This window comes from Muntiacus reevesi, chromosome 3, assembly GCF_963930625.1.
Source record: "Muntiacus reevesi chromosome 3, mMunRee1.1, whole genome shotgun sequence".
Taxonomy (NCBI): Eukaryota; Metazoa; Chordata; class Mammalia; order Artiodactyla; family Cervidae; genus Muntiacus; species Muntiacus reevesi.
Window position 1 is genome coordinate 176,191,433 of NC_089251.1, and position 19,918 is coordinate 176,211,350.

Below are 19,918 nucleotides of genomic sequence, written 5' to 3' on the forward strand. Positions count from 1 at the left end.
ATATTCATACTTTAATAATTTCATCAAATTCTGTATTTGAGATTCCAGAATTTATTAATTTTGAATTTTCCTTTATATCAATTCAGTACAGTCACCCAGTTGTGTCTGACTCTTTGTAACCGTATGGACTGCCCTACACCAGGCTTCCCTGTCCATCACCAACTCCCAGAGCTTGCTCAAACTCATGAACTCATGTCCATCAAGTCAGTGATGCCATCCAACTGTCTCATCCTCTGTCGTCCCCGTCTCCTCCTGCCTTCAATCTTTCCTGGCATCAGGGTGTTTTCTAATGAGTCAGTTCTTCGCATCAGGTGGCCAAAGTATTGGAGTTTCAGCTTCAGCGTCAGTCCTTCCAATGAATATTCAGGACTGATTTCCTTTAGGATGGACTGGTTGGATCTCCTTGCTGTCCAAGGGACTCTCAAGGGTCTTCTCCAACACCACAGTTCAAAAGCACCGATTGTTCAGCACTCAGCTTTCTTTATCTTTATGGTCCAAGTCTCAAATCCATATATGACTACTGGAGTTCTTTTTATTGTAGATTTGTTAATCCCTTGTCCTACTTTGCAAGTGAGATGGGGGGAGGAAATAAAAGAAATAGGTTTTTTTATTTATGCCATTATAATTCCATTTGATATCTTTTATTTATTTAATCTAAAGTTCTTCCTTTTAAAGCAGGATAAAAATTTCTCTCAAGAAATAGAAGCTAAGTTGTCTATCAGTTCATGCGTTTGATAGTTTAGGGAATGATACTTCTGTAGAGGCCAAAGTGTTGTGGTAATTTTTTTCTCTTCACATTACTCTTCTAAAAGCAAAAGCATATTAACACCATTAATCATAGCAGGTCATGGAAGAAGACAGTACTATATACAGTGTTCACTTGCCCCTACAATCTTCCCTTGAGTTCACTTTAGCCACATATTCTGTGTCAGAGGAATGCTTATCACGCATTTCACCTAGATCTTTGTGCATTTTTTTCTCTGTGACATTGCAGACTCCACCCTTATAGACCCGTGTAAATGAATGAGCTACTGCTACACACATCAGGATCTAACTTAGAGTGTTACTGGAGACAGCATATCAAACATTTATAATGATTGGTAACCATTTTTACAAATTTCAGAAACTTATGTAGCCGGATTATTAAGTATGTGTAGATTAACTCCAGTGACAAGTACAGAATAATAAGTCCAGTTCAGAATAGTGGTTACCCCACTGTTGGGCGTTGAAGGAAGGAAGGTGTGAGGCAAGAGAGCAAGGCAGTTGAGAAAGAACACAGGCTTTCTAAGGAACTGACATTATTCTCTTTCCTAATTTGGATGATGTGGACTCAGTTGTGTATTTTAATATTTTCAGTATCCTATATACATATTAAAATTGAGAGTGTGAAATATTTTATAATAAAAAGTATTTCTTTTAGAAAATAAAGCAGAGATTCCACCAGTCTAGTATTGAGCTCTAAAATCTTTGATCCTACCAAGAAATCTTGGGGTGTGCTATTCCTCAGCTGTGTCCTGTGAAGATTATCCAGTCACACTTCATTCCGAAAATGGCCCAAGATGGCTTGCACCTTAGACCCTAGTGATAAAACTATTTATGTCTTAAGACCTCACTGAAGATTCTAAGTGACTTTACCCAATTTTAATTATGTGCTTTACGACTGTCTGTCTCTTCTGTTACGTCAGTTGCTTCATGAATATTGGATGGCTCTGAGGAATCGTGTGTCTGCTGTGGATGAACTTGCAATGGCTACAGAACGACTAAGGGTCCGTGACCCTCGGGAGCCAAAGCCCAGCCCGCCAGTTCTTCACATCATTGAACCACATGAGGTAGTCGGCATGTGAATCACAGAAAAGAGCACACAGCAAATAGATAGTCACAGAGATCTGAGATGCACAGAAGGGGTCAGGACGGTGATGTTTTCAATAACTGTTTCCTGACTGCTCTTAGTTTGAGCCCTATGGTGTTTTGTTTCTGTAGGTCAGAGATGAGTAATTTCATATCTATCATGTGCTTAGCATCACTGATTTGGTACATTTGCACGTTTGTGTGTTTCTCTTCATATTGCATATTCATCTATTCTTGAGCATTTTCTGTGTGCAAAAACCTAAAGATATTCTTGATCAGTTTTTAGACATGTGTCCTGTTACCCCAGCTTTTTCAGAACTAGAAAATCTTCCCCAAAGAGTGGCCAAGAACCTACCTTGCCCTGTTTTCCTTTGCTAAATGATGAACAGATATTGATTGACCTGTTAAATCCCTCTTTGTATCTCAGAATTTACAAAGTAATTCCACCAACCTTTCTTCTTCCTATTAAAAATATAATTGTCTTTATTATTTGTTTTTGTTCCTTAAATCTTTTAAATCTTTTTTTCTGTAAAGCTTAGGGACTGTAATATAGAAAAATTTAGAAATGTTCATTGTATACAATTTCACTTCATTTTTAAAACAAAATTCTCAATAGCCTTTTCCAAAACAGATTCTTCTTGCTTTTATACTTTTTTTCTGTTTACTGTATTCTACTGAGGGAGCACCACAGAGAGGAGGAAAGCAGATTCTTCTCTGGATTTCTTAAAATCACTTTATTTGTATGACCAAAGTAGAATATCATTTTATTTTTCCTTACTCCATGAATGTACTATTACTGAAAAATTGTACAAAAAGTCTTTGGTTGACTTATCCTACTTCAGGTATATAGGGAAGTTTTTATCTAAAAGAATTCTACGTTGAATTTTTCTTCTATACAGCAAAATATATGTATTTTTAAAAATATATTATCTAGTATTCATTTTGCACATTTGAGTTTTCACTTGTAAATATGTTTCTTAAATGTTTTAAAGAAGAATTAAAATAGAAAAATTGGATATGTTTAGTATAATGTTACCATCTTAGCATAAAGATGTTTTATTTTGCTTTTTAGGTAGAACAGAATCGTATAAAACTGTTAAATGATAAAGCTGTTGCTACATCCCAGCTGCAGAAAAAGCTTGGGCAGCTTCTTTACCTAACTAACTTGGAAAAGGTATTGTTTTTAAAAGATGTTACTTTTTCCCTTATCACACTATCAATAAACCACTTTATTGACTCCTTTTATTTAATCTCTTAGTCCCATAATTAATGATTATAGGTGTTTTTTTAATCATTGTTTTGTTTGTGTTGGTTTTAGGTCAGAACAGTAGCTATATATGCAGTACCTGTGCAGATCAGAAAGAAGATAATGTCTATATAAAATATGTTATACAGATAATGTAAAAGGTATGCAGTATATAGCATAGAAAGTGAAGTCACTCAGTCGTGTCCAACTCTTTTCAACCCTGTGGACTGTAGCCCGCCAGGCTCCTCTGTCCCTGGGATTCTCCAGGCAAGAATACTGGAGTGGGTTGCCATTTCCTTCTCCAATTATATAGCATAGCACAATATAAACAGACTAGTTTGAAACCTTGAATAGTGATCGTATTACAACATACCTCTGGGCGAAGATTGCACTGTATAATATATACACCTGCCTCTATTAATGCATACACAGATTTTTTTTTTAATTTGTTATTTGGAATTGCAAAGTGTGCTTGGAAACCTACTAAATCAGAGGACATGGCAATGAATTATTTAATGTAATTCACAGCATATTTTCTGAGTAGTGAGCAAAGTACTATATCAGACATTGATGAAGGTAATTCAGCTTTCTGGCAAACATAAATGTGAGAGTCAACACAGTAACTTATCAGAGAAACACGTAGTAGTAGATTTTTGGATAGGAAAAATGAAGCAGAGAGTGGACTACAATTGGTCCTGAAAAACTGGTGCAAAATAACATTTGAGTGAATATCATTAAATGTCAGTAACGACAAAATGAAAACATTCATTATCAATAAAATAGCATGGTCATTCAGAATGTAGACTTTTGACCTAGACAGAGCAAGCTTGATCATGAAGCCACTATTTTCTAGATATAGGACTGTTTTTCAAGTTATTTTCTTCTCTTTGTCCCATCTGTAAAATGAGAATAGTAATACTCTTGTAGGACCCTCTTGAGGATTAAATGAATTAATAAGTCAATCTCATGCAAAAATGCCAGATATATTAAAGTAACATGGGGGAAAAAAATCTTAATATTTCTGGACATGAGTTTTTAAAATATAAGATTTCTGTACTTAATATGAGAGTCAAAATTAAGAGACAGTTGATCATTTTTTAGTTATAGAATAAGTTGATATCCTCTATATGTTGAATTATTTTTTAAAAGGTGAAAATCCCAAAGATATAATCTATGTGGGAAAACCCATTTGACTAAAAATATAGAAAAATGTTTAGTTTATAAATGAAGGAAAATAAGGACTCCATAAATTACTACACATAGGACAAATCCAACCCATCACCAGTTTTTGTAAATTTTAAAGATTTACTGAAACACAACTATTGTCATTCATTAAGTATTGCGTGCAGCTGCTTTTGCGCTATGTAATAGCAGAGTTGAGTTGTTGGGGCAGAGATCACATGGCCCACAAAGCCTAAAATATTTACTACCAGGCCCTTTATGGAAAAGATGCTAATTCTTATGGTAATCAAATGAGAAGAGAAGACAAACGGTAGATTGTTTATAAGATAATGTACTAATGCCTTCTTCTGTGTGCATGCTCTTAGTTACTCCACTCCCACGCTGACTCTGGGCTCAGCCAGATGACTTGCTTTTGGTCTTGTGTCATAGCAGAGATTTGAAAAGTCTACGCACTCTGGGGACTTCCCAGGTAGCTCAGTGGTACAGGATCCACCTACCAGTGCTGGTGAGACAGGTTCATTCCCTGGGTCAGGAAGATCCCCTAGAGAAGGAAATGGCAACCCACTCCAAATCCCATGGGCAGAGGAGCCTGGCGGGCTACAGCCCATGGCGTTGCAAAAGAAACACAACCTAGGGACTAAACAACAGTAATGTACTGTGACATTCCTCCAGTTGTGTTGATTTTTTGGACTCTCAGACTAAGTGAAGAAGCCCGGGTTCCATTCTTGAGGAGCAAATACCTCAACTTAGCCCTCTCCCCAGACCAGCTCTTACCAACTGCTAGACATGAGTGTGGGGCCAGCCCGAGGCAAATCAGCCCATCCCAAAATTACCCAGGTGACTGGTAGAAGCAGGAGAAATAAATGTTTTTTTAGCCACCAAGGTTTTAAGTGGTTTGTTACATGCTACCTGAAATAAATCATTAATTAAAAAGGGAAAGGATGATTCAGTTCAACTGTTATAAATGCTTGCATACTTACATTACAGTTAATGGAGTTGTTTTAACCACTAGAACCATTGTGCTAAATCAATGCACAATTTACTTTTTTTTCCTGCTTATAAAAGTCAAAGGGTAATCAAGAACAGTTTAGTAATCTATGAGTCTAATTTACTTTCCTTTATGTTGTTGTCCTCAGTTTTAAAACTTGTTCATTTTGATGACTTTGTTTTGGAAATGTTCCAGTTTTTAAGGAGATTTTTGAAAAGCTATTATATTTTGACATGATTTCTGGGCATAGATAGCTCTCAGATTAATAGTATTTCTGCTTAGTGAAGTTAGAGAAAAGGTCCTGAGAAGAAATCAGCATTAATAAGGAATTACGTGAATAAACGCCACCTCTTCCCTTGTCTGTGATCCCATGCCAACTGGATATGCAGAATACCTATTTCTTTATTAAAAAAAAGTCTAGCATGAAAGTAAAATTTGAGAATTTAACTAAATTGTATCAATATTTTGCTTTTTATTTCACCTTCTATAATAATCACAAATAATCATAAACGTAGTAATATGACAACTTTCACAAGTGGTATTAAAAATTGTGTCCATTTGTTGTTCACTCCTTAAATAAATGTTATTTGTACATCTCAGGATTGATAGTATTAGGTAATATATGAATTATTAGGTCATCTCAATTATTAGATTATTTTAATTTCAATTGCCAATGTTTATTTTATAAATGAGTTGTAAAACATGTATCAGCTTTTAAAATATAACTAACACATGTTTTATTTCTTCTTTTTTGGACAGTCTCAGGACAAAACATCAGGAGGTATTAATCCAGAACCTTGTCCAATCTGTGCTCGGCAACTGGGAAAACAGGTGAAATTATAATAAATACTACATGCATTTATAAAATACTTTACAGTTTTCAAAGGCTTCTACATACAGATTCCCCCACTCTACCCTCAAACCTTGTGTGCAAAGCAAATGTTATCTCTGTCTTAAAGGTAGGGCCAAAGGTTAACTAACATGCTTAATGTCAAATATGTTTGAGCAATGTTTTTTCCCTTAAGTGATAGGTCAAACATGTTTCTAGAATAACCCCATCTTTTTCATTAAAGATGAATAATTTTAAGCATTGTTTACAGTCACTTGACTGTCAGTTTATCATGGATATTTGGGAATTGTACAGAAATATAATGCAGCATACACAGATTTACTTACGGTATTACAAATGTATAATAACATAGTTCTTACTTAATATTATTAATATCTAATAGTACCAGAATTTAAAGCACAAATAACAGCAATCCTAAAGGAATTTATATGTGTTTGAATATTAGTGTACAAATGTCTAAAATAAATGGTACTGTATTAGTTCTCCTCAAAAAGATTCTTATTTTTATTTTATGAAATGTGATTGATGATACTGTAAGTTCCTACTTTGATAAATAAATACGTAATAGAATATTCATTGTGTTTTTTTTTTTTTAATTTGAAAGTCTTTTTTTTTTAATGGGTGAAAGTGTCTCTGGCACTTTTTTCCTATGAAACTGAGAGGAAAAGTTTAAATATATGAATTCTGTGCTCTGACCAGCAGTGATCAGAAAGCACATACCTTTTAGTCTCCATGATTTATGGAGAAGATTTTAAAGGATATTTTATTGATAATAAATCTTAAAAGGATAGATTGGAAACTGAGCAAGAGAATATTAATCTCAGTAATACTGGAGGTTACCGATAAATAAGTGATAAAAACATTTTGACAAAAGTTACTATAATAATGGAAAGGATCATAGTGTAAGTAGTTTCTTTACTTTTAGTTTTGATGAGATTCATGCAACTAATTTGTCTCAGAAATTTTATTGTCTTTACCATTTGCATCTCATTTTCTGTATAATAAATGGTTTAATATAAAAAATTAAATCTGTTTAATAAGTTGTATAGAATGTATTGGATATGATAGCTCAGAATTAATATTGTAGTCAATCTGTTACTCTGTTAATTTGCACTTTTCCTAAATACTGAAATGAGAACACCAACATCTTACAAAATATTGATGACAGTCCTCCTATTAGTGTGAGCAGAACTAAAAACTATTGTTCACTAAAAAATAGTTTAAAAGTATAATTTAGTTTTTATGACTTAAAGGTTTTTTATTATATATCAAGAAATATTTAGGAAATAAAATGATGGTTCTCTTCCTCTCCTTTTAGTAGATTTGTAGATTGGAAGGCATCTTTGATAGCATCTCGCTGAGGCATATTCTGTGTGTTTTCTTCTTCAGTGGGCAGTACTGACCTGCGGGCACTGTTTCTGTAACGAGTGCATTTCAATTATTATCGAACAGTACAGCGTGGGGTCTCACAGGAGCTCCATTAAGTGTGCTATCTGCCGCCAGACCACGTCTCACAAGGAAATCTCCTATGTCTTCACCTCAGAGAAAGCCAGCCAGGAAGAAGACATCCCTGTGAAGGTAAAGTCGGCTAAGAACATGCATAGTCAGAGCAGTGTAATAGGAGTCAGTATCTGGCAGTAAGAGCATCAAAATCAGAGTGAGGCTGGCTTAGTGACTCTGAAGCGACTACTGTTGACTGTAGATATACTGCCTGCAAGCCTCAGTACATCTACTCATTCCTCATGGTAGGAACACAGGAATGCTTTTTCAAACATAATAATAATTATGCCCACTATAGCAAAAAAAAAGTGGCATCTTAGAATTCCAGTCTTTTTTTTTTTTAATAGTGTTTCTGAGCACTACAGATACTAGATAGAGTTCTGGTTCAATTCCAGGTTTCTTTTTCTTCATTTTTCCATTCAGCCCAGTGTATCAGGAAAAAGAAGATATGCTGCACCAAATTGAGGGATAAAATTAATTGATTCCTGAAGTTATTAGTGAAGACTGTCACAAGGAGATAGTGCATTTTTAGATGGCATGGATTGATATTTCAGACTATAGCCAAAACTTTGCTTTACTTTCCTAATTTTTCCCCCATGCTTCATTCAGAACTTTAAGAAAGAAGACTATAATTTAAAATCCAAATAAAATAAATTGCAGATTTGTTGTTTAGTCGCTAAGTTGTGTCCAACTCTTTTGTGACCCCCATGGACTGTGGCCCACCAAGCTCCTCTGTCCATGGGATTTCCCAGGCAAGGATACTGGGGTGGGTTGCCATTTTCTTCTCCAGGAGCTCTTCCCGACCCAGGGATCAAACCCACGTCTCCTGCATTTACCACTGAGCCACCAGGGAAGCCCAGAATCCAAGTAGGATCTGTAATTGGACTTTCTGCCTGAGAGGGTATTTATTTAATGAAAAGCCTTACTAGGTTTTTTTGTTCTTTGTTTTATGTAAACAGGCTTTTTTTGTTTGTTTTCCTAACCAAACTTAGAGGACAATTCTGCATATGAGTATGGTAGAGAATACAGGCCAGAAGAAGTTGGAAGACTGATGGAGATGGCCCATAAGCTAGAAGTAGTAGAATATTTTTCATTAATTCCTCCTCCTTCTGGGTCCCTGCTGCTGTATGCTCACATACTGTCCAGGGTTGTATTTTGTGAGTAGACATGACCACAGGTCCTTATCAGAGAATAGGAGACCTTTTTATTATTATTACTGTTACTGAAATATAGTTGATTTACAGTAATAGTTTCAGGTGTACCACAAAGTAAATCAGTTAAACATACATGTGTCCACTTTTTTTTTAAGATTCTTTTCCCATATGTGTCATTAAGAGTATTGAGTGGAGTCCCCTGAGCTATGCAGTAGGTCCTTATTCTCTGTTTCATATAGAGTAGTGTATATATGTCAATACCAATCTCCCAATTTATCACTCCCCCCAGCAACCGTAAGTTTACTTCCTACTGTTGTGACTCAGTTTCTGTTTTGTAAATAAGTTCATTTATACCAATTTTTTAGATCCCACTTATGAGCGATATCATGGGATACTTGGGTTCGTCCTTTTCAAAGAAGATAGATATTCAGTACTCCAGATGTGACTATAAAAATGGGTAACTCAGGTGAGGTGGTAGAAGCTGAAGCAGTGAGGTTTGAATGTTGAGTAAGTGGTCCAAGTGGACGGCATATATTATCCGGAGTTGACTATACTTGAGCCTGTTGACCACACAGAGAACCGCTTGCTTTTTCAGTTCCCCCCGCTCCTTTCTTCCTACTTACAGTTTTTTTATTTCCTTTCCTTGACATAAAAAGTCTTTTTTCTTTCCCTCTCTGTTCTTCTCTGGCCTCAGGCATCCCAGGGTCCACAGATGGCATGCATGGCTAAGAAGGGCTACTGACCCTTCAGTGGACACATTCATGACAGTACAGGGAACAAGTGTAAGAAGGAACTGCTGTGTCAGACTTCATGCAGTAAGGTTTAGGAAGTGACTGCCCTAGCTACGAGTAAACAGCACCATCTCTGAAACTGAGTCCATCAAACCCAAACACCTGTTCATTTTATGGCAACTTTCCTAGACACCTAGGAGAAAGATCAGGACAGTTACATATGCTGTCCTGTTGGGACAGGAATATCAGTGTACAAATACTGTTTATTATGCTCTTTTTCCTGTCTTTCGTGGGTATTGATGAACACATGAATTAATTGAAGGATCTACCACAAAAAACATTTTATAGCATTGGAACATGTTTACATTACCATGTATAAAATAGATAACCAGTGTAAGTTCAGTGCATGAAGCAGGACACCCAAAGCGGGTGCTCTGGAACCACCCATGGGGATAGGGTGGAGAGGGAGGTGGGAGAGGGGTTCAGAATGGGGGGGACACATGTATACCTGTGGCTAATTCATGTTGATGTATGGCAAAAACCATCACAATATTGTAAAGTAAATGTCCTCCAATTAAATATTTTTTTTTTCCACAAAGAATACAGAATTTATCAAAGTTCAATTCTCTTACCTTTTAGATGTATATATACTTATGTTTCCTTTTTATTAAATACATGACAGAATATTATACTTACTATGCAAGCAAGTTTTATCACTTTCCACAGTTCTCACATTGCTTGTCTCTTCATTTACTTTTTGTTTTCTGTCACTATTTCTGTCTGCCATTTCTGCCGCCTGTGTCCTTTTCTGTCACATTTCTGCCACGTTCTTGAAGCATCTGCTTGTTTTCTCAGACTCTCACTGCACTCTGACTGTCTGGGACTGTCCCACTTAATTGATCATGTCATCTGTCTTAGAGTTGAGGGATATAAAGATGGCTGTATGTAAATACTGAAGGCATTGTTTTGAAATTTATTTCATTAAAGTTTTTATCTGAAATTTTCACTTCACTCTAAGCATTCATGTCAAAACACTCAGACACAGCAAACAATGTAATTTCATACATGGTGCTTAATCATCTAGCTGATCTCTGGTAAAGGATATTTGGAGAACATAAAAATAGAATTAAATAATATAAGACTTTTTTTTTTTTTCTACTGGTATTTCCCAATGTAAGGAATCCTATTGATTGACCACTTAAATAAAATGAATAAAGTATTCATTAGTGAATTAGGGTATGCATTTAAGTTAAAGACTGTCTCTACCCTAACAGCAGTGTCACAGTATTCCTAAATGACCCTTGGAACCTCCTGGGTATTTCGCAAAGTAAACAAAATTCCCCCTGCGAGTTCTGACAACTGCCAGGCATTTTAGAGGGTGAAGCAGGCCTCCGGGCAGAGCACGGGCCCCACGTGACCTGTTCCCTGTGTCCTCAGCTTGGCTCCCTTGCATACAAAGCATTTTTGTCATTGGAAACCCTGACCCTGTAATGAACAAGATTCTTATGTCATAAGAAGTTTCTATCCAAGAGAGAATACATGGATATAGCCACAGCAAAACAGTACCCACTACACACACAGCACTTCAGTTTCTGAAACTTGAGTGCCTCGCGATCAAGTGCTCTGTTTTTTAAATTAAAGTTTATTTTCAGGTGCATTCCTGTAACTTCTAACTTGTTAGATCTTGGATCTGGTCCAGGAATCTGCAGTTTTAACAAGCAAATCTATAACTAGAAAAGTTGTTTTATACAACCTTTATGTAGAGAAAAAGAAAAATCTTGTATTTCTACATTAAAACCCAGAGAAGCCTAGCAATACCATTTGTCAAACTATACTATGTGTAGGATCATGTTGTTTCTTTTCTTTTTTTTTTTCAGTTTTTATTCAGTTGACTTGAAGGTGACTTGTAAAGTCTGTCTTGTACTTTCTAACTATAATTAAAATATCTAGGTGGAATAAAAATGATTGTAAAATTCTGACTGAGTTTAAAGTTGACAAAATAATTTGGTAAATAAAATCCACAAGTGATTATATTTAAATATGCTTCTCTAAGTATTCTTATATAAGATACTTGATATTATCTTGTTGGTGGTCAGTCGCTCAGTCATGTCTGACTCCTTGTGACCCCATGGACTTCAGCACCCCAGGCTTCTCATGAGCTTGCTCAAACTCATGTACATTGAGTCAGTGATGCCATTCAACCATCTTATCCTCTGCTGTCCCCTTCTCCTCCTGCCTTCAGTCTTTCCTGGCATCAGGGTCTTTTCCAATGAGTCAGCTCTTTGTTTTAGGTGGCCAAAATATTGGAGCTTCAGCTTCAGCATCAGTCCTTCCAATGAATATTCAGGACTGATTTCCTTTACAGTTGACTTGTTGGATCTCCTTGCAGTCCAACGGACTCTCAAGAGTCTTCTCTAACACCACAGTTAAAAAGCATCAATTCTTTGGTGTTCAGCTTTCTTTATAGTCCAACTCTAACATCCTACATGACTACTGGAAAAACCATAGCTTTGGCTAGATGGATCTTTGTTGGCAAAGTAATGTCTCTTCATTTTAATGTGCTGTCTAGGTTTGTCATAGCTTTTCTTCCAAGAAACAAGCGTCATTTAATTTCATGGCTGCATTCACCATCTGCAGTGATTTTGGAAGCCAAGAATATAAAGTCTGTCCCTGTTTCCATTGTTTTCCCCATCTATTATATTTACATATAATATCCCCTATAACCTTAACTTTTTTGCAGTTGCTAACTTTTTATCTCTTTGAAATAATTATTCAAAATACTTTAAAGAACAGGATAATATTTTTGTGGCTAAGTGCACTTGTAAAATTTCCCACCTAGGCTGCCTGGGTGGAGTTTCCACTGAACTTTATTGAAGAAACATGTGAAAAGCCCAACCATTTTCCCAAGCATGTACTTAAAAAATATTCCTGATTTGTGAGATCAAACTGCATAACTGAGATAAACTGTATAACTGCACTAAATTGTATCTGTCACTATCAACTTGGGTTTTTAGCATGGTGAACAGGTGCAGACAGAAATAAAACAATGTTAACTGATCTTACTCAACTAGAACTACTATGGACAGCACAGGCAAATTGGAAGAGTCAGCTCTACTTTAAAAGGAGAAGTCCAGAATAAAAGTAGTGTCAGAAAGTCCCAAGACAGGAAATGACTTCCTCCATACTGTTTTCCTAAAAATAGGAAACATTCAGGTTATTTGGAAGTTACAAACCAGTAAGGAAACCTAAAGAAAAATCTGTGACCTATTACCAAATTATAGCCCTAGTTGTAACTGATTACAGATTATAGTTCTTTTGGGGGTGTGAGGGAGCTAAATTGTATAAATCTGTCTTTTTAAAAGTGATGTTCTTCAGTTAAATGAATCTTCAAAAAAACTCTAATCTCAGGATCTTTGGCGCTTATAGTAAGTTTAAAAGATTGCAAAAAATTAATCCAAGTAATAACTGGAAGATTTAAATACTAACTCTGCTCCATTCCAGCTGTGATTGTCCATTTCTAACAAGCCTGAAACTCCTTTCCTGTGGCCGCTAACAGGGGCGAGGCACCCATTTGACCCTAGAGCAGTGAAAGGTACTGTAGGTAGAGTGTTACACAACCCTGGAGTAATGACATAATTCAGAAGAACAGTTCATTTGTAATAAACTGTGTGTTAGTTGCTCAGTCATGTCTGACTCTTTGCAACCCTATTGACTGTAGGCTGCTCTGTCCATGGAATTCACCAGGCAAAAATATTGGAGTAGGTAGCCATTCCCTTCTCTAGGGGATCTTCCAGCCCAGGATCAAACCTGGATGTCCTGCATTACAGGCAGATTCTTTACCATCTTAGTCACCAGGATCACTTTTGATAAACACAATCCCAATTGTATCACTGATACAATAAGTTTAAAAAGTTCCCAGAATTACAAGTCTCCCACCCATGCCCCTAAAACCCTTATTCATCTGTCAAAAATCAGTATAATGTTATTTTTTAGTGGAAGTAAATTACACAAAAGATTAAAATAAATTCAGAATAAAATGAACGGCCCACAGTGAAAACTAATGTTCTCCTTCATCCATCCTACTTTGACTTGCCACTGTGAGCAATTTCTATTTTTAGTTACAAAGATCACCTCTGTGATTCTCAGTAATATACATCAATTTTGTTTCTTAAAGAACTAGCTTTAGACAGTATCCACTGACTCCTCACTTTAAAGTAGGAGGAAATTAATGCATCTATTCCTCCTTCATTCCTTTCCTTTCTATTTTTGCGATAGTATCATTTTTATATTATAATATTTATACATCCACATTTTGTTATATAAATACTTTTCATTACAGAACCAAGCAGAGTGATTGAAGTCATGCAGAAAGGAGCAGAATCCTGATCCTGTATCATTTAAATTTCACTTTTCAGTGAAGAATCTTTTTAAGTACCCCAGTCTAATAGAAGTTCTCATTTTTTTAGCTAGCTTCTTGCACTTCTGTGTCAGCCTTTTCACTATTCATGTAACCCTCATTCTTTGATTCTTTTTTCCACTGTACTATAACTGCATCAAGAAATTTTAACATGATGAGCATGTGAATGGCACATCAGTTTTTGCACTTCTGAAAATGACTTTATTCTGCCTTCACTTTAGAGTCATAAGTGATTGGCCTCCTTACTATGAGACATCATTTGACATGTCTTGTATATATTAGTTTGTGTGTATTTCACATGTATAGAATATATATACTAATATGGTGGCTCAGACAGTAAAGAACCCACCTGCCATGCAGGAAACCTGGGTTCAGTCCCTGGGTTGGAAGGATCCTCTGGAGAAGGAAATGGCAACCCACTCCAGTATCCTTGCCTGAGAAATCCCATGGACAGAGGAGCCTGGTGGGCTACAGTCTGTGGGGTCGCACAGAGTCAGACAGGACTGAGCGACTAAGCACACAATATAGTGTGAGGATATGTTAAAGATAATATACACATTAGTAGTGTCTATAAAATCTCTAAGGGTGTGTCTGCCTGTAGAATCTAGAGGCATGAATATTTTCTGTGATGTTTGATGAAAACTGAATACATTCATCATCTCCTTTGTGTTGACTTTTTTCTGATGCTCTTCAGAACACAGCAGACCCTTTAGCCTTTAATTCTGCCAGTGGAGCTGAGCCTGACCATGAGAATCCATAGATACTAGGAAGGAAAAGGTGTGGGAGAGGCATCGGGACAGATTAAACAGAGGAAATAAAAGGAGCCGAAGGAAGGAGGACTAAGACCAGTGAAGAAGGGATATAACAGGCAACGAGCTGTGGGTTCAGTCATGGATTGCCAAGCCCTGCTTCAGAATCCACAGTTTCCACTTTTATTGTATAAGTCACTAAAGATAACAATACAAAGCAGTACTAACTTCCTATTCTTAAAGCACTATTTTTCTTTTGTTTATATGAATCAAGTATAAGTAGCATTTTGCCGCTCCAGTTGGGAGGTGCCATGTCTGTTCTCCCTTCTCCAAGTCAGGAGTCTCAACAGGACATAGATGTGGAGGGAATAGTGTGAAGCCATCTGCATGCTGTCTTCTCTACCATACTCATGGATTTTCCCTAAGGTGCACTGTCTTTCCCCAGTAGTAAGACCTCAGGAAATAAAAACCAGTACCTCTCTCTTAAGTGGCATTGGTAAAATATTTAGACCCATTCTGGAGGAGAGGGGTTGATCATTGTCTAAATTAAATATTACTTAATTGCTTTGTTGTTAGAATTCTTTTAGTCTCTTACATATATGATAGAAACAAAACTGAGTTTTCTATCCTTCTAACACATTTAACAACTTTTAACATAGAGTCTGTGATTTCAGAATTTTACAAGAGCCTGAGAGTATAGAACTGCACACTCCAATCAAATTTAACTCTGATTTTAAAAATTAATTATACCTACTTACAAGAGATAAGAAGCTACATGACCTTTCTGATTTTAGTTATGCTAGTAGACAATTTCTAGGCCAGATTTCATGAGAAATTTTTTGTTAAACTTTATTGCTAATGGAGCTCTACGTTTTCTCATTGCCTTGACCCAGTGACCTGGAGCTTTTCACTTTGTATTTAATTGTCCGAAAAGTGAAAGACCTGTGTATGTAGCTTTGAGATTTAGTCTAGTTTTGCTCATTAAATTATAAGCAGGTGAGCAAAAATCTTCATAAAGAATATTTTAAAAGATCCTTCTGTTGTAAAGAAGGAAAATTCCAAATTCTTTTTCTTCGGTATTAACTATTATAATGCTCTTGGCTGCTTACCTCATGAGAGGAAAACCAGGAGAGGCACTGGCTTGGTCTGCATGGTTGCACTTCATATGTCTCTTTTTATAGTTCCTAGTTGACCTTAGAGAGAACTTGTGTCTCAGAGAGAATGGCCACAAAGATACAGTGAGGAGAGGCAGAGGACAAATGAAGGGTCTTTTTTCCAAAGCTCGGCCTTGGTCACTGATGTTTCAGAAACAAAGAAAAATCGAGCATTAATCATAGAGTCAGGGTTGGCAGATATATATCTGGAAAAACTGGAGACTGTCAAGAAAGGATAGGAATGAGGAAAGGGATGAGAACAATAGAAGAGGACAGAGGTGCTATAATTAAATGCAACTTTATCAATCTCAGATATTAAGGAATAATCTAGTAGTTTGGGGAGGTTTCTATTCCTATGCACTCTCCTAATTCCAGCCTAACTGTGCATCTGTGTGTTGACTGACATAGCTAAAACATCAGCTGGGTTGAATTAAGGCTACCAGTTTACATGTCTTGAGAATATCCACACTCTCTTAACACCTTGCACAGGGATAGATTGAAAATACATCCCTTTTTCCTCTCCCATATCTTTTTTGCCTTTTCTGTGATCACCTCCTATACAGATGTAACCTGTATATAATCTATCACCTTCTTCCTGTTTCAATCTATTCAACAAGCTGAATGTTTCTTTTCTGTAGCAGTGAACACATTGTGTAGTCTCTTCAGAAACTGGCAGATTTGAGCCAAAGTTCGTTTATGTATATGAGATAAAAAGAAACATTAAGAAGAACAGTAGAATGAGGATAATGCTTATTAAAGCTGGTATAATAAAGCGTTCACTTAAGTCACTTCCAAGTCAGCCCAGCAGGGTAAGACTTTGCTTTTCTCCATACTCTGTAACATACTTTAGACTGTATGCATTCGGGAATAAGGGAATATCTTCATCTTTGTACATCCAGTGCCTACTGTAGTTCTTGTCACTTATGTGCACAGAAAATTTTTGTTGAATGATTTAAATAATCAAACATGAACTTGCCTGAATTGTTGGAGGGATTGAATGATAGAAGGATGACATAGAAGAAAGTCTGCCCTATCTCTTTGATCACTTTTATTGACTCTGCTCTTAGACCAACCATGGTCTTTTCAGTATTATGTTGGGAGTTTGCTTTTCACTTGGAAGGGGATAAAAAGCACAAGCAGAATAGGATATCTGATCCTAAGGATTTAAACTAAAAGTCCAAAGGGTTTGCTGACTTTATTAACCTCTCCTATCATTGCTCATAGGTAGGTGAAAAAAATGAGAGTTGATAAACCTGAATGAAATGGTACCACCCTCCAATCAGTGACTTCTCTTAAGACCAGTTCCCCAGATTTCATTACATATTACTAACCCAAAATCCTCCTCAAAGCTTGCTTTGTGTTAGATTAAATCTGCTTGTCTTTCATGAATGTTCTTATCTGAGTCTGTCTGGGAAAGCTATAGGATCAATCGCAAGATTTGATTTGCCTTTTGTTGATCATTCTGCATGAATAAAAGATATGTTGAGAGTTTTAAATTATATTCTAACCTCTTTTATTTTCATTTTATTTGTATTGTTTTACTCGGGTTTGGGATTGAGAACTTGAAAAGTACATATTAAATTTTCTTTTACATTAAGTAAATTGGTTGAGTGTATAGTATTTATGGAAGGCCATGCAAGGCTCTAAGGGATATAAAAGTAATGCCATTTAGTCCTTGTTTTCAAGCAGTATATCAACTGATAAATGACAGAAGTATTCTATATTCAGGTATGATATCATATCAAATGATACTACATAGAACCATCACAGGGCAATTAATTAAGGAAAAAGCTGTTCCTTTCCAAATAAAATCTCTCGTCTTTCCCTTATGAAAGACAGATTTAAATGTCAAACACAGAAAAGCCTAATAAAGTCAAAAAACATCTAGTTTATAAATCCACATACCATTCATCAAGCATTTATGAGTTACTGAAACTAATATAATGTATTAATATAGCACTTCTGCTAGCATTATTGCATTTAATACAATTAAACATGAACTACATATAGAAAGATAAGAAAATATTTACAACATGAATTTAACATGTGCAGTATTTGAGTGGTCCTACAAACTGGTTTATTTTTATTGGCAAGGAACATGAACAGACAGCTCACAGAAGAGAAATTCTGAATGGCCAGCAAGTGATGTTCAAGCACATTCTCGGGAAAATACAGATAAATGAAAATTTGGTTCCTCATTTTACCTATGATATTGGCAAAAAAATTGAACTTTAGCAAGTGTACTAAGAAGCAGGCACATCTAAATAACTGCTAATAGTTTAAAGTTCTAGCATTTCTAGGGTCAGTGTGATAGGGAGTCTACCACAATCCAAATAATCTAAATAACTTTTTTTTAACGTTTGATCAACAGTTCCACTTTGATGTGCCTATCCAACAAAAAATTTGTGCACACATACCCAATCCTCTAAATATAGTCACTAAAGTATTGTTTATAAGAACAAAAAAGAATGAAATTAATGTAAATGTATATTAATAAGCAAATGTGAGAGTTGGACTATAAAGCTGAGCACCAAAGAATTGGTGCTTTTGAACTGTGGTGTTGGAGAAGACTCTTGAGAGTCCCTTGGACTGCAAGGAGATCCAACCAGTCCATCCTAAAGGAAATCAGTCCTGAATATTCATTGGAAGGACTGATGCTGAGACTAAAATTCCAATATTTTGGCCACCTGATGCAAAGAACTGACTCATGTGAAAAGACCCTGATGCTGGGAAAGATTGAAGGCAGGAGGAGAAGGGGATGACAGAGGATGAGATGGTTGGATGGCATCACCGACTCAATGGACATGAGTTTGAGTAAACTCCGGGAGTTGGTGATGGACAGGGAGGCCTGGTGTGCTGCAGTCCATGGGGTCGCAAAGAGTCAGACACGACTGAGTGGCTGAACTGAACTGAACTCTAGTCTTTTCCTTCACAGAGTTAGCACTCCAGGTTGGAATTTTGCTTATAAAAGGTTATTCTGTTTTCTTTTGAAATTTTTGTAAGAAGCAGCTTAATTTTAGAAGGGTTCATAGTTATCCTGGTGTTTCACTTGAAAATATCTTTGAAAATGAGACCTTGCAGGGAACATGGAAGTTTCTTTCTTAACTGCTAAAATGATCACTTTATGCTAATTTCCTGTTTTCTTTTATTTGAGATAGTTTTGCTATTATTTAAGATAATTTTTACATTGAAATAGGTCCCTTATACTTTTTAACCTTTCAAGTATAATTGAAAGTCTACATATCCAGAGAAATAAATGTAGATATAGGACTTTAATATGAGAATTTTAAAATATTCCTTAATTCTTTGTTGGTGACTTTAAACTTAGTAAAGCTTTCTTCCTTGTTTCTCTTTTTACCTTTAAGTATCTCAGTGTAAAAGTAGTAAGGGGGTGTGATGTGAGGGTAATAGTAGTATGGAAATATTTTTACTTTTTGGTTACACTTGTAGGGTGATCCGATGTCTCTGAAAGGTTACCAAGTGTCTATTATTTGAAGTATTGGGCTAAACCCTTTGTACACATTTTCTCCTTTAACCATCACAGCAGCCTTTGGAAATAGATATAATTATCATCCCTGCTTGACAAAGTAAGGCTTAGAAAGGTGAGAATCTTTATAACTAAGGAGCTGCAGAACTGGCAGTTGAATTTCAGTTTATCTCACTCAAAATCTCATGCCCTTAAGCTCCATGTCATACAGTCTCCCACAGCATTCTAGGAGGAAAACTTTTTCAATGAAGGCTTCAAAAACACTTGCTTTATTTCTTAATTTTCTTATTCCTTTATCTTAGAAATGGTCATGCAGAGTACAAAAAGCAATTTTTAAGTGTTTATCTAGCTTTTTATAAATCTGCTTCTGTCCAAGTGGACATCATTTGTACCTCTGTCATTGTCCTTTGTAATGCCCTTAAAAGAAAGGATTTTTTGTGGGTTAGGTTCTTTTATTATTTGCTTACATTAGAGTTTTGATTCATTATATTCTGAACAATTTCAGTGCCATACTATCTAAAGTGATGAGTGTTTTTTAATATATATTCTTCTTATCTAAAATAACAAAGTTTTGTAATTGCAAAATGTAGCCACTTAACTAAAAAAGCTTAT

General features: G+C 35.9%; 1 protein-coding gene across 3 annotated transcripts in view; it reads left to right on the forward strand.

Annotated features, from left to right (window-relative positions):
- SHPRH (SNF2 histone linker PHD RING helicase) overlaps positions 1-19,918 on the forward strand; it is an 87,228-nt gene that overhangs the window by 54,816 nt on the left and 12,494 nt on the right. For all 3 annotated transcript variants that reach the window (XM_065931191.1, XM_065931192.1, XM_065931193.1), the window contains 4 exons: positions 1,686-1,829; positions 2,921-3,022; positions 6,024-6,095; positions 7,504-7,692. In XM_065931191.1, coding sequence (XP_065787263.1) covers positions 1,686-1,829; positions 2,921-3,022; positions 6,024-6,095; positions 7,504-7,692 — 507 coding nt within the window. The remainder of the gene's footprint in view (positions 1-1,685; positions 1,830-2,920; positions 3,023-6,023; positions 6,096-7,503; positions 7,693-19,918) is intronic.